Source organism: Garra rufa, chromosome 24, assembly GCF_049309525.1.
Source record: "Garra rufa chromosome 24, GarRuf1.0, whole genome shotgun sequence".
Lineage (NCBI taxonomy): Eukaryota > Metazoa > Chordata > Actinopteri > Cypriniformes > Cyprinidae > Garra > Garra rufa.
The window spans coordinates 28,952,762-28,968,547 of record NC_133384.1 but is presented as its reverse complement, the minus strand read 5'-3'; the positions used below and the strand labels follow the sequence as shown (position 1 = coordinate 28,968,547).

Here is a 15,786-nt window from a genome sequence, read left to right as displayed (position 1 = left end):
TTAGCACAAAGACTCCAGACAAATTGAACTGAGATTCCCATACGCAAGTAATGTCTGCATCACTTCTTTGTCCTGCTGCCCTCTCTTTTCCACATCATTTCCTATCGTCTCTATACTTTTCACTCTAAATGAATAAGCAAACTACTGTAGGATGCCTGCATGTGCTTTCTCTCCAGTAGAGGGCGGTAAAGGTCACTATAAACAAGTGAAAATCATCATCCCATTTATGGGAATCTCCCTCTAAATGAATGACCACTTCAGTAGTGTCGACAAACTTGAATTTGTAAGTCAACCTCAACCAAGTTTGCTCGAGATGATTCATTCATTTCTGTAAGAGTGGATTTTACAGTCAGTTTGTTTGGCTTTGTGTATAAATCAGTGTATTTCAGCAACATCAGATCAGCGGAACTAATGATCTGGCCTGCTTGTCAGAAGCTTGTCAGAAGTCCCTAGAGCACTGCGTCCATTCACCAAACACAACTGCTGTTCCACAAGACAGCCTTGCATCTGATTCACACAAGCACACGCTACAATGGAAATAAGATTGAGCTCTGACAGACAGTTACCTCTGACCTTCATTAGCTTACCTGTCAAACATCTCGCTCTCTCATTCTTAAATGTTCGTCTCAGTCTTGGCCCACTGATCTGGCATGCCACCGTTCCCACAGGCCTGTCATTCCTGACATCAATGGGCATGTTTACTGTTCATCTCTCACTATGTTTAGACACTGATAGTGTTGAGTGTCATCCGGCTGTGCTTTCACCCCTAGAGAGCTCTTGCACTAAATAGAGTATGATAGAGTTGTTAACAGCCACCTTGCAAAGCAATCAGAAGCTGCGCAGTGACAGGAAAACACAATATGGCTGAAAGTTTGCCAACACCCCTGGAATAATTAGAGGGGTTTACTATTTCAGCCATAAAGTCTACTTTAAAGGAGTAGCTTCAGAACAAAAATTTACAAATAATATACTCACCCCTTTGTCATCCGAGATCATATCTTTCTTTCTTCAGTCGTAAAGAAATTATGTTTTTTGAGGAAAACATTTCAGGATTTCTCTTCATATAATGGACTTCTATGGTGCCCCCGAGTTTGAACTTCCAAAATGGAGCTTCAAAGGGCTCTAAATGATCGCAGCTGATGAAAGAAGGGTCTTATCTAGCAAAACGATTGGTTATTTTTAACCTCAAATGCTCATCTTGTCTAGCTCTGTGTATACTCTGTGTATTCTGGTTCATGACAGTTAGGGTATATCGAAAAACTCCCATCTTATTTTCTCCTCCAACTGCAAAATCGCCCTACATCGCTGTTTTACCTTTTTTTTTTGTAAAGGGTGATTGATCTTTGTACGTTCACTTTGTAAACACTGGGTCGGTACTTCTGCACCGACATAGGACAATTTTGAGGTTGGAGGAGAACATGAGATGGAAGTTTTTTGACATACCCTAACTGTCATGAACTGTAACACACAGAGTTCACGCAGAGCTAGGCAAGACAAGCGTTTGAGGTTAAAAAGTATATAAATTGTAAATGTTTTTATAAAATAACCGATCGTTTCGCTAGATAAGACCCTTATTCCTCAACTGGGATCATTTGAGCCATTTGAAGCTGAAGTTAAACTGTATTTTGGAAGTTCAAACTCGGGGGCACCATGCACTCTTAAAAATAAAGGTGCTTCACGATGCCATAGAAGAACCTTTTTGTCTAAAATAAATGGTTCCATAAAAAACCTTTAACATCTGAAAAACCTTACTGTTTCACAAAACAGTGGCGAAAGAAGCTTTTTCAAATTAAAAAAGGTAAGAAAGAGATGGTTCTTTTTGGAACCTTTGACTGAATGGTTCTTCTGGAACCAAAAATGGTTCTTCGTTTGAAGATGGCATCGTTTGAAGAACCCTTCAAAGCGCCTTTATTTCTAAGAGTGTAGAAGTCCATTATATGGAGACAAAGCCTGAAATGTTTTCCTCAAAAAACATAATTTCTTTACGACTGAAGAAAGAAAGACACGAACATCTTGGATGACAAGGGGGTGAGTATGTTATCTGTACATTTTTGTTTTAAAGGGGACTACTCCTTTAAAAAGACTTTCTTGGAAAAATAATACTTAAAAATAAAAAAATGTAGTGACCTCACTGACAGTTATGATAGTTTGGTTTGAAAGCAGATTCAAAGCTGTCAAATTTGCTTGGCATCATTGTTTAAACAACTCCGTTAGACTTTTGAGACAACTCGCAGGGAGCCAAGAAACAAATTAACTTAATTACAGTGACTGATCTAGTAGATATCAGCATATCGAATTTATTCCTGCATGCTCAGCAGGATTTTACAGGAGATATACTCCTCAGTAATGAAAGTTTTTACAACACTCTAAAAATGACTGTACATCAGCAGTCTGACGGCAGAAGAGCTACTCTAATAATATTGGCGTTGCCATCTTGGTTTTAACTTGTCCGTTCAGAGCTACATGACTTGTCATCTCTAGAGTCACGGGTCAGGATTAGGGATGCGCAAAACTACATATTTTCAAAATTGGTTAGACAGCAAGTCATCTGAAGGATTTGTCGACTAGTCTGTCTTAAGGAAATCCTATACAGTTAGGCGGGTTTAGGGTTGTGACCACTAGACCGGATTAGATTCTTAGCAATGTATGTAAATGCAGCCCTTTCAGTAGAATAAATAAGATTTTCAACAAATAAATGAATAGACTACTCAATGACAAGCTTTTAATGCATTTCTTATTATTACAAATGTTGAAAACATACTGCTGCTCCATATTTTGTGGAAACAATTATATTTTTTTCCTGGCTCATAGAAAGTATAAAAGAACAGCATAAGGCAGCTCGAAGTAAGGTTCGCTCTCATCGTCCAACTGCGGTTGCATCTCTCTATTAGTTTTACTGGACCTTTGTGCTCATTTTGATTCTACTGACCACAATAATCTTTTGGATAGGCACGAAAGTTATGCTGGCATTAGGTGAATTGAATTGGCATGGTTCAAATCATACTTTTCTGATCATTTTCACCTTGTAGCAGTAAATTAAGAGGTGTTTCATTGATCACAAGTTCAGTATGTAGTAACGCAAAGCTCAGTACTAGGACCATTGCTTTTCACCCTGTACAAGCTACCATTTGGAGATATCATTAAAGAGATAGTTCACCCAAAAATGAAAATCAGTTACTCACCCTCATGTTGTTCCATACCTGTAAGACCTTTGTTCATCTTCGGAACACAAATTAAGATATTTCTGATGAAATCAGAGAGTTTTCTGACCCTCCATTGACAGCAATGTTATTCAAATGCTCCCAGCCCCAAAAACGTAGTAAGAACATTGTAAAAATAGTGACATCAGTGATGTAATTTTACAAAGCTATGAAATTACTTTTTGTGCACAAAGAAAACAAAAATAACTTAATTAACTTTAAGAATTCTTCTCTTTTGCTTCACCACAAGTCGTTATTTCTGTTTTCTGTGTTTTCACTTAACCACACGGATCCAATATACTGTACACACGTATTTTCATTCTCAACTGTTTATGTTCATTTAAGACATAACTGACAAGCGTTTACATGAATAATCACCAAGTGCCTCATTTAGAAATATTTTTGCGTGTATTTGAGCATTTAAGCGCGTATGGAGCTAAAACTTAACTTTACAAGTCCATGTTCTGCTCCGTCTCTGAGCGCATAGACAGAACAGCGAAAGTTTTCCTACATGCTATTAAAAACACAACATCAAAGAAACATTAATAAATCAAGCACGTCCCGTTTTATGGAAAGGGGCGGAGTGGGCCGCAATAATCATTTCATTTCGATTACTGCATTTTCATGATCGTTTGAAGCAGAAATCGAAATCGAAACCGAATTTCGATTAATTGCACAGCTCTAGTCAGCTCTAAATTTCTGTGAGGCCTGATGCAAAAATCATACTTTTCTGACCATTATCACTCTGTAGCAGAAAATGAAGAGGTGTCATATTAATCACAATTTTAGTATGTTGTACCGCTAGGCTCAGTACTAGGACCGTTGCATATTTCCTTATTTCTTTGAGGCCTTCCATTTCTTTGAAATCCTTACTACTAAATTGAGAAAATCTAACTCCTGACCGTGTTTTTCCATCCTAAACTACTTCTAAATAACAATACTTATCTATACACTTGGCTACTTGTGAGTGGCCTACAATACAGAAAGAAACTCTTTCGTTCCCTGGTGGTCGACCAGCAGAGGCTAACTAGACCATTCTGACCAACCAATCCTTGTGTGTTCAGATGAGAGATGACCTGGATAAGTCAGAGGACCGGCTGGAGTGGGCGAATAACGCTCTAAAGAGCGACTGGACCCGCTGGCAGAAGGTCATGAGAAATGACCTACGATCAGCCTTCGTCGACACAGCAGAGAGGAACGTCAGCTACTATGAAAAGGTAAGATATCTGCTTAGTGTTTCTTTGCATATTTGTTGATTTTAAAATCTTTTTGGCACTATTTTATAAAAGCAGTTAGTCACTTGAGGTCTTCAGCTTTAAAATACTGATGTAATTGAGAAGATTTCAAACATGAGAGATAAACATTCACAGCTATGAGGTGGTAAAAGCGGTTCCCGTTGAAGACTTGCACGAACCAGCAACAGATTTTACAAGGATGTGTGTGACCATCTGCCTGCATTCATTTGCACAGCCGCCCTGGATATGTGCCAGCAGAGGGTGGTAGTATCTCATTTTTTATCCCCGCTGACAAGTAATTGCACTCCAAGTCTATAAATGTTGACATTGCTCACTAGATTGGATGCGTTTAAGCCGGTACACAGCTTAATTTATCTTTTTTAAAGCACTCTTCCTTTGCTTTTCAGTCTTAAACAGTAAATTATAACCTAGGGCTGGTCGGTATGACGGTATATATCGTTACCGCGGAATGAAATGTGTACCGTAAAAGAATTTTTTATTCCGTGTATACCGTGAAATGTAAATAAGTGGGCGTGGCCAACTCACATGCGGAATGAGTGAGGCTGAGACTGGTCAAACCGTTGAATGCAAGACGGAAGGATACGCTGGGAGGTTGTAAAAACATGGAAAAAGGACAAACGAACAGACAAGGAGGGCTCAAAAGAAAATGTTCACTATATTTATAAGGTTAAAAATAAAATACAAAATAATCAAATAAGACCAAGTCCTTTTCTTTTCTTAAATATTCAAGCTTATTTATTATATAAAGCCCTTTTGTACATTTTCTGGAATAACTACCTATATAAAAAGCTATATCGTGAAAGATATCGTTACCGTGAAATAAAATTTTGGTCATACCGCCCAGCCCTATTATAACCTCAAAGTTAAAAGTATTTTACAATAGCAATACAAAATGAGAAGCAAAGGGAAAAAAAGTGTTCAACTTTGAAAGTTTTAGAGATGCTGTGCCCTCAGACGCCCTAGAGAGCAACCTGTTGTTGGACAAAAACAGATGAACGAGTTTATAGAGATCACAAATATGACAAACTTTCTGTTTGGTCTCCAGAGAGGTTGAGGAGACAACCAAAGGGAAATTTCAGATGCAAACAGAGTCAAAAATAAGCTGTGCTGTACAAGAACTGTCATGCACACCAGTGTTTGGGAAGCTACTTTGAAACTGCAGCTTGCCAAACAACTCATTTTAAAGTAGTTTTGACTACAGAAAGAAATTGTTACCAGGACAAAAACTAACAGTGAGGCAGTTTGTAAAAGAGGAAAAACTAGTACCGTTCATTAAAATGTGAACGAAAGCTAGGTGTCTGATTTAGTGAATTATTCTTCCAGGCCTAACTTTTGTCTTTTTTGTTTTCTGTGTGACATTTAGGTCTGAAATAATATATTTTTAACTCTCTTTTTTTTAAGTTAAAGTGACGCCACATATGAAATAGTCTTGTTTACGCTGTAAAAAGTAGAAAAAAGTTTCAAGAAAACACTGTTTAAGTTTTTCTGCTTAAAAATGTCTGAAGTAACTTGCATGTACAAAGTTACACGGCAAGTCCTTATAGTTGTTTGTAAAATTCACTAGCTATTTCTGAGTGAAAATGGTTTCTACATCAATTTGTTTTTAGTGTACTTGATCCAAATGGCCTCAAATAAAACTTCTAAATGTATATATTTATGGTTAATCAAGTAACTAGTTGTTGTAGTGGATCCATTTGAGATATCAGAATAACAATAAAAAAAAATACACTGTTAAATTCAGCAGCAGCACCACATTTATAACCCATTTTATTGTCCACAAGTACTGCAGTATGGTGTGTTTTTGTGTTTTTCACAAATAAAACTTAAACTTTAATGATAGTATTTTGAGTATGGTGCCGTTTCTGATAAAATATGTGCCATTGTGTGCTCAAATCTGTGAAATAAAGCTGAAAGAAAGCTATTTAGGTACCAATAAAACAGACTAAACTAAAATAACAGAATTAGAAATAAATACTGCATGTTCATAGGGTTCTGCAGACAGCACACGTGTGTTTTTATGTAACCTCCAGGCAAAGAGGCATTTTTATTTAATGTGGAAGGAAGAGTCTGACAGCATCAAACACTGACCTAAAAGAGAATAAGGTGGGAGAAAAGGTAGAGAAAAATGAGAGGGTGGACGAATGAGAAACTGTGTTTGTGTAAGAGAACTTCACCAGCATTGATCTATAGGGACATCTGTTAAATCCAGACTAGAAAATATGGTCATTTTGTGGTCAAATTGTTGTTTTCTTTTACAAAAAGTATTCTCGTATCTTCAAAAAACATAACAGTTGAACCAGATGTCAGATTTTAATGTATCAAATCATTAAAAATGTTTTTAAATAATAAAAGCCCATTGTTATGCTGCTAATATGTGACCCTGGACCACAAAACCAGTCATAAGGTTAAATTTGACAAAACTGAGATTTATACATCATATGAAAGCTCAATAAATAAGTTTGTTAGGATAGGACAATATTTGACTGAGATACATCTATTTGAAATCAGAAATCTGAGGATGCAAAAAAATCAAAAAGACTGAGAAAATCACCTTTAAAGTTGTCCAAATTAGGTTCTTAACAATGCATATTACAAATCAAAAATTACATTTTGATATGTTTACAGTAGGAATTTTACAAAAAATCTTCATGGAACATGAACTTTACTTAATTTCTTAATGATTTTTGGCATAAAAGAAAAATCTAAAATTTTGACCCATGCAATGTATTTTTGGCTATTGCTACAAATATACCCCAGCGACTTGGTCCAGGGTCACATATGATGTGTTGTGATCAGGTTTTGTGTGTGTGAAGTGTATTTGTCCCAGACTTGTAATTTGGAGGTTATTGGTTGGCGTTTGTTCAGTTGGTTGCTCTGTGACTTATTGAAGACTAGTATATATATAATGTTGTTACTTTGTAATATTCATATAATTAACATTTTTATAATTGCAACACGGTGTGCTACTGTATAATATTAATTACTATTCAATTTCATATCTTGATTTTTATTTATTCATAAATAAAGAAAATTTGCATTTGACCTCACTTCCCTGGACACATGATTAAACCGTAACAATGCTGTAACTCTAATATAAGGAACAATGCATCCCGGCATACTGGTGTGGGTGGATGTTCAACATTTGCATGCCGCTTAATACAAAAAAACACAGCAGCCATGTACTGCAACATGGCAACTTCAGAGAATTGCCATGGAGATGCCATAGCAACAAGGCTGTAGCTGAAACGATAGCAAAGATGAGGAAGCTGTCATTAAACGTTAGATATAAAAGGCTTTGCAGGGGTTTCAAACACACCGCAGAAACATCCCTCTTGTTAAAGCAACAGCTGATGCAACTGATGTTAAAAATTTCACATCTCAAGCCCTTCGACCGTGTCTCTCTCCCTTCCTGGAGCTGAAACAGAAGTGTTGTTCGCCGTCTGATGTGTGCACTTACGTCTCAGGTGTGTCTGTGTTGATGTGTGTTATTATTCATGCATCGCTGGCTGATTAGCGCGGTTGGACTAGCATCAGAGCTTGTGTCAGACTAATGACCCTCCTGGTAACACAAAAGCCATTATAGAGACTGGATCTATCAGAAAGTGTTTGTCAGACTCTAGAGTCTAGACTACTGAAATAGGTGTTGACATGTACAGTTCTTGTCAACAAACTCTCTCAGCCAATCCGTGATCTGGAAATTTTGTATTGTGGCTTTCTGCCTTTATTAGTTTTATCGTGTCCTCGTTTGCACTGCATTGCAATTACAGTTTTTGTTGTAGATTCTGAGGTTTATAGAATGTTGTGTTCAACTTTTTTTTTGTTCCCTGTTCTTTATTCCTTGCACTTCCACATTTGCAGTTTTCTCAGCTGAAGTAATTTTCTCACGACAAATGGGAATATTGCAGACGTGTCTGTCTTTGCTGAGGTCAGAAAAACACATTTTCCATCTTTGAATAGGACGGCTTCATTTTCATTGTTTTTTTTTTTTTTTTGTCCTCATTTGACCAAGTTGCACTAGAAGGGTCACTCAGTGTATTTTAAGGATAGTTTAGCTAGATAGTTTAGTGTATTTTAGGGATATTTCACCCCAAAATCATCATTGACGCACTTATCTCTTTCCAAATAATATATCATATACATCTTCTTAATTGTACTAATTGTAATATATATTTATGTTATTTTATTATTTTATAATATGTTGTGGATATTAATATTTTAATTATTAAAGTTTTAGTTTTTCATTATTATATGTTTTATATTATAATTATATTTTATTATAATTAATAAATATTGTACAATTTATATATTCATAATTATAATATATAACATTTATATAACATAATTATACTATTTACATTTAATATATATTATTTATTTTATTATTTTATAATATGTGGATATTAATATTTCAATTATTAAAAAAGTTTTTTAATATTAATATTTTAATTATATTTTATTATAGGTAATATATATTGTATAATTTATATAATCATAATTATACTATTTACATTTAATATTTAAATTAAATCTTAATTATACTAACTATAATATATGTATTTAAATTATTTGTATAACATTGGGATGTTAATATTTAATAGTTCTTTTAGATTATAAGTATTATATTTTGTTATAATTATTATGTATTGTATTTACAGTTAATATTATTTAAATTAAATCTTAATTATACTAACTATAATATTTATTATAAAAATATTTGTTATAATATTTGGACATTCATATTTTAATTGTTGAAAAATATATTTTTATTTTTTATATATTTTAGATTATAGTTAATATATATTGTATAACCTATACCCATATTTATACTATTTAATACTTAAATTAAACCTTAATTATACCACTAACTATAATATATGTATTATTTAAATTATTTTTATATTTGGATATTAATAATTTGTTTTTTGAAAGTATGTTTTATTATTATATATTTTAGATTGTAATTATTATTTTATAATGTAATTATTATAAAATAAATATTCTAAAATATTTATTATAATTAATATATATTGTATCATATTTATTTCTAATATTATTTTTAAATAAATGTATAATTATTTATAATATTTGTAAATTGATATTTATTATATATTTACTGATATTTTAATTTATAATACTTGTATAGTAATATATTTTAATTATAAAAATATTATTTACGCATCCTCTGTTTTGTTTGTTTGTTTGTTTGTTTGTTTGTTTGTTTGTTTGTTGAACATTGGTGTCTCTTTTTTATTCTAATTTAATTATAGTGTGTGTATATAATACACATTTTCTTACTTGTACTATTTGTATTATATATTTATTTATTTTCTTATTTTACAATATGTGGATATAAATATTTTAATTATTAAAAAAAGTTTTTCATTATATATTTTAGATTATAATTATTACATTTTATTAGAATTAATATATGTTGCATAATTTGTATATTCATAATTATACTATCTACATTTAATATTATTTAAATTAAGTCTTAATTATACTAACTATTATATTTATAAAAATTATTTGTATAATATTTGGACATTAATATTTTAGTTATTGAAAAAATATATTTTTAATTATTATATATTTTAGATTATAGTAAATATATATTGTATAATCTATATCCATATTTATACAATTTAATACTTAAATTAAATCTTAATTATACCAACTATAATATATTTATTATTTTTTGTAATATTCAAATATTAATATTTCAATTATTGAAAATATATTTAATTATATATTTTAGATTATAATTATTATTTTATTAAAATATTTATTATTTAATATATATTGTATAATATATTTCCATATTTATACTCTTTAATACTTAAATTAAAACTTAATTATACTAACTAATATATTGATTATTTAAATTATGATATATGACATATGTTTAATATTTAATATGTAATAATATGTACATCAATAAAATGTATATTTTCTTAATTATACTAATTAGATATTTATTATTTAAATAATAGTGTCTATTATTATTATTATTATGATTTTAATTATTAGGGTGAAGATTAGGGTCTGTTATTAATTATATGAATATTATAATCTTAATATTTATTAATAGAATTTATATTTTATTGTTATATTTTTTATATTTTATGTTATTTTCATTATTTATTTTGTAATTTTTATAATATCAAATATATGTTTAGTCAAATATATATTTATAATATGTTTAATGTTATTTTAATTTATAATACTTGCATATGAATATATTTTAGTTATGGGACATGGTGTCTGTTATTAATTATAATTAATTATAATATTTATACATTAATATAATTATAATTTATATTTTCATAATTCTATATGTTATATAGTTAATATTTGAATGTATTGAAAGTTAATTGCTTTTCATCAATTTATCTTTGCTTCAAGCCTACAACCCATAAACAAGGTGAAAATGATATTATTATTTGCATTTAATATGGTTTCTTTTTTTGGTGTTGTTCTTTTTCTCTGTGAATTCAAGCGAAATATGATCATTCTTTGCATATGCTTCAATTCCAGTCCTGCATTTATATGAATGAAAGTGAACGGCACGCTAAAGTCTTAAGCGACCGCTGTTTAATTTGCCGCAGCTTAATCAATATGTTGAACTTGAGTGTCACAGATGTCCACTGCTTCCTTAAACTCCAGTTTTTGGTACCGAGACAAATATAGCCGTGTCCTAGTGTGGTTTGGAGGGCGACTGTGGTCCAGCGGCCTCACGCACGGCCTGTCCAAAGTCGTTTAGCGAGGTCACGTCTCGTCTGAATCCTGTGGTGATGGAGTGCATTGATTAACTGCTTTTGACAGTCGGTCAGCCGCAGCAGACACACCTCCAGAGCTTGGCTCGCGAGTGGCATCTGAGCCGTTTGGGCCGAGGGCTGTTGAGGTGTTTAGGGGTCTGGCCGGCGACTGACGAGTCCCAGAGAGGACATTTATCAAGGGCTTAGAATCTTGACACCTAAATGGCACTCGGGATGAGGAGCGACCGCAGCCTGTGAAGGAAATTGGAAACCTAATGGCAGCCGCTTGTCACTGTTTAAATGTCTATTTATTTTGCTGCACTCAAGAGTTTTTACTGATGTAAGAATGTTTTTAAAGAAGGTTTTAGATTGATGCACATATTTGGATGGATGCATATTTGTATATTGCTATACTTATAATATATTTACTATATTTACTATCATATTTATAATACTTGTGTTATCTATTTTAAATTATAAATATAATAATAAATTTATATCATCATTATACTGTTTATATTTAAGATTATTTAAATAAATGTATAATTATTTGTATATTGCTATATAAAAAATGACTATATTTACTATTATATTTATAATGCTTGCGTTATATATTTTAAATTATATATATATATATATATATATATATATATATATATAAAATTTTAAATATATAATGCAAGCATTATAAATATAATAGTATATATATATATATATATATATATATATATATATATTTATTTATATTTATATTTCAGATTATTTAAATTAATTTAGAATTATTTCTTTTGCTTGTGTATTAATATATTTTAATTATTTTTATAATTTTATTAATTAGAGTCTAATTATGATAGATTATTTTAAAAATTATTATAATATATAAAAATAAAATATCTTATTTAGCATATTGTATAATTTTTATATAAAAAATATACTTATTTAATATTAATAATAACAATAGATTTTAATAATTGAACATTATTTTTTTCAATGGTGGTGTGTCTGTTATTAATTATAGTTAAATTATATTTATATATTAATATAATTATAATTTATGTAATTAATCATAATCACACTAGTATATTATTAGTATAATTAGTATAGTGTATTACCATATATATATATATATATATATATATATATATATATATATATATATATATATATATATATATATGTGTGTATGTATGTGTGTGTGTGTGTGTGTATTATTTTATCATTTAAATTATAATGTATGTTTTATAAAATGTTATACAATTATTATAAAATATAATGTATATCATAATGTATACTAAATCAAAGATTATTTAAATAAATGTATAATTAAGTAATCAAAATATATATATTTTATATTTAAATTTATTGTATAAATTATTCATAATTGTACTAATATTTACATATATTTAATTATTTATATATTGATTTGTTTATAATATATTTACTAATATTTTAATTTGTTCATAATACTTAATATTAATCTATTAAATATTAATTATATTGTAATACATTTTATTTTATTTAAATTATCATTTATATATTTAGTATTATATATTTATTTGTATATTTATATTATTATTTAAATATGTATTTTACAATTATTATATAATTTAGATTGTAATTATTATATATTTTATTATAATTTTTATATATATATTTAAATTAAATTAAAATTTTAATAAAAATTATTATATAATTTAGATTGTAATTATTATATATTATATATTAGATATAGATATATAGATTTTGAATTACAGAATTTACATTAATTATCATTCATTGTATTTAAATAATTGACTAAATTACATGCATTATGTGTCTTAAATCTGTCTGTTTTCTTGCAGTGTTTGGCTGTATGGGAGTCTTTCTTGCATTCTCAAAGGACAGATGAAGAAAATGGAAAGGTTGACTTTTCCTAATCTCTCATGGTGCTTTTATCTGAACGGGACCACCAAAGATGCTTTTATTCCTGCAGAAACCAATAAGATTCACATTTAGAGACTGAGGCACCAAATAGAGGGACAGTCGACCCGTACAAACATCTCCACATCCACCAACTCACCCAGAGAGATTGAAACGAATGGAGAATTTTGTCTATCATCAGTACGTTTGGCCTACGTTTGAGTTCTTTTGATAATGGAAAACATTGACATTGCCAAAACTTTTATACTGAGAACTATTTTTCATTTTTGTTTATGTAAATAAAACACGAAAATAATACAATTCCTGAAAAATGAAGATGCACACATGGCTTTATTGCATCATCTGACCTTTCTAGTGCGGATTTTATCATATGTTGTTTGAGATTCATGCATCCTGCCCTTTTGCAGATCAATGCAAATGCTGTTCACCTCTTATCAGAGCTGCCTCACTGCAAAAACCATTCGATTAGTGTAGAAATAAATACAAATGCACTCTGAATGGATGCATTTCTGATCATTGTGCGATTTTCATTCTGGTTACTGAAGCTGAATCCATATGCAAACATCACATTGAAGAAGATGCTGACATTCCAGAATTGTTTACATGTTATTGAAGTGCATAAATCAAAATTTACCTGTTGATTTGAATATGCGGTGCGCTAATATCATAAAGTGTAATAAATTTGCAAACTGATTTGAAACCATGCTTAATGTCTTGGAATTGTCTATGTATTCTTGGAATAACTGTAAAGAAAATGATTGAAAAAAGGATTGATTGAAGTCTTGTGGTGTGTTTTTATTCTTTCTCAAGGGAAAATAAGACAACAGTGCAGAATTTTGGATCCTAAACTGGGTTACCATCTCAGCTTGATCACATTAAACATTAAAAAGCTCTTTAAATAACTCTAAATTTTAAATAACTATAAAATGATTGCTTTATTTAATAGAGTTGATTAAACTAAATAAAAAGGTGGGTTAATAATAGTGTCTTCACCAAACCAGATCTTTTTAGTAAAACAGAAAGATATAGTTCAACCTATATTGTAGGATTCATGAACAAATGACTCTCATGAACAGGTTCTTTTAGGTTAATCAAAAGCAATGTAGCCTGATTCATGAGCAAATTACTCAAGAACCAGTTTTTTTAGTCAAACTAAAAAAATACAGTGCATCCAGTGCAGTATGGTTCACAAACAAATGACTCTTATGAACAGGATCTTTTTAGTGAATCAAAAGCATACAGTGCAACCAATATAGCGTGATTCACAAGCAAATGACTCTTATGAACAGGTTCTTTTTGTGAATCAGAAGCTTAAATTGCAACCAAATGAAGCCTGATTTATGAACAAGTGACTTATGAACATGTTCTTTTTAGTGAATCAACAGCATACAGTGCAAATAATATAGCCTGATTCACAAACAAATGACTCTTATGAACAAATTATTTTTTGGTGAATTAAAAGTATACAGTGCAACCAATGTAGTCTGATTCACAAACAAATGACTCTTATGAACAAGTTATTTTTAGTGAATCAAAATCATACAGTGGAAATAATGTAGCTGGTTCAATGTAGCCTGATTCATGAACAAATGACTCTTATGAACAGGTTCTTTTTAGTGAATCGAGTGCATATAGTGCAACCAATGTAGCCTGACTCACAAACAAATGACTCTTATGAACAGGTTCTTTTTGTGAATCAGAAGCTTACAGTGCAACCAACATAGCATGATTCATGAACAACTGACTTATGAACAGGTTCTTTTTGTGAATCAATAGCATACAGTGCAACCAATGTAGCCTGATTCACAGAAAAATGACTCTTATAAACAGGTTCTTTTAAGTGAATCAGAAGCATTCAATACAACCCATGTAGCCTGACTGATGAACAAATGACTCTTATGAACAGGTTCTTTTTAGTGAATTAAAGGCATACAAACCAAATAATGTAGCCTGATTCACAAACAAGTGACTCTTATGAACAAATTATTTTTTGGTGAATTAAAAGTATACAGTGCAACCAATGTAGCCTGATTCACAAACAAATGACTCTTATGAACAAGTTATTTTTAGTGAATCAAAATCATACAGTGGAAATAATGTAGCTGGTTCAATGTAGCCTGATTCATGAACAAATGACTCTTATGAACAGGTTCTTTTTAGTGAATCGAGTGCATATAGTGCAACCAATGTAGCCTGACTCACAAACAAATGACTCTTATGAACAGGTTCTTTTTAGTGAATCGAGTGCATATAGTGCAACCAATGTAGCCTGACTCACAAACAAATGACTCTTATGAACAGGTTCTTTTTGTGAATCAGAAGCTTACAGTGCAACCAACATAGCATGATTCATGAACAACTGACTTATGAACAGGTTCTTTTTGTGAATCAATAGCATACAGTGCAACCAATGTAGCCTGATTCACAGAAAAATGACTCTTATAAACAGGTTCTTTTAAGTGAATCAGAAGCATTCAATACAACCCATGTAGCCTGACTGATAAACAAATGACTCTTATGAACAGGTTCTTTTTAGTGAATTAAAGGCATACAAACCAAACAATGTAGCCTGATTCACAAACAAGTGACTCTTATGAACAGGTTCTTTTAGTGAATCAAAAGCATACAGTGCAACCAACATAGCCTGATTCACAA

The 15,786-nt window shown here is 30.8% G+C and overlaps 1 protein-coding gene across 3 annotated transcripts in view; it reads left to right on the top strand.

Moving 5' to 3' along the window:
* Positions 1–13,836, top strand: part of snx7 (sorting nexin 7) — a 29,427-nt gene extending 15,591 nt beyond the window's left edge. For all 3 annotated transcript variants that reach the window (XM_073830813.1, XM_073830812.1, XM_073830814.1), the window contains 2 exons: positions 4,265–4,417; positions 13,053–13,836. In XM_073830813.1, the coding sequence (XP_073686914.1) occupies positions 4,265–4,417; positions 13,053–13,127 (228 nt within the window). In that variant the 3' untranslated portion in view covers positions 13,128–13,836. The remainder of the gene's footprint in view (positions 1–4,264; positions 4,418–13,052) is intronic.
* The last annotated feature ends 1,950 nt before the right edge of the window (positions 13,837–15,786 follow it).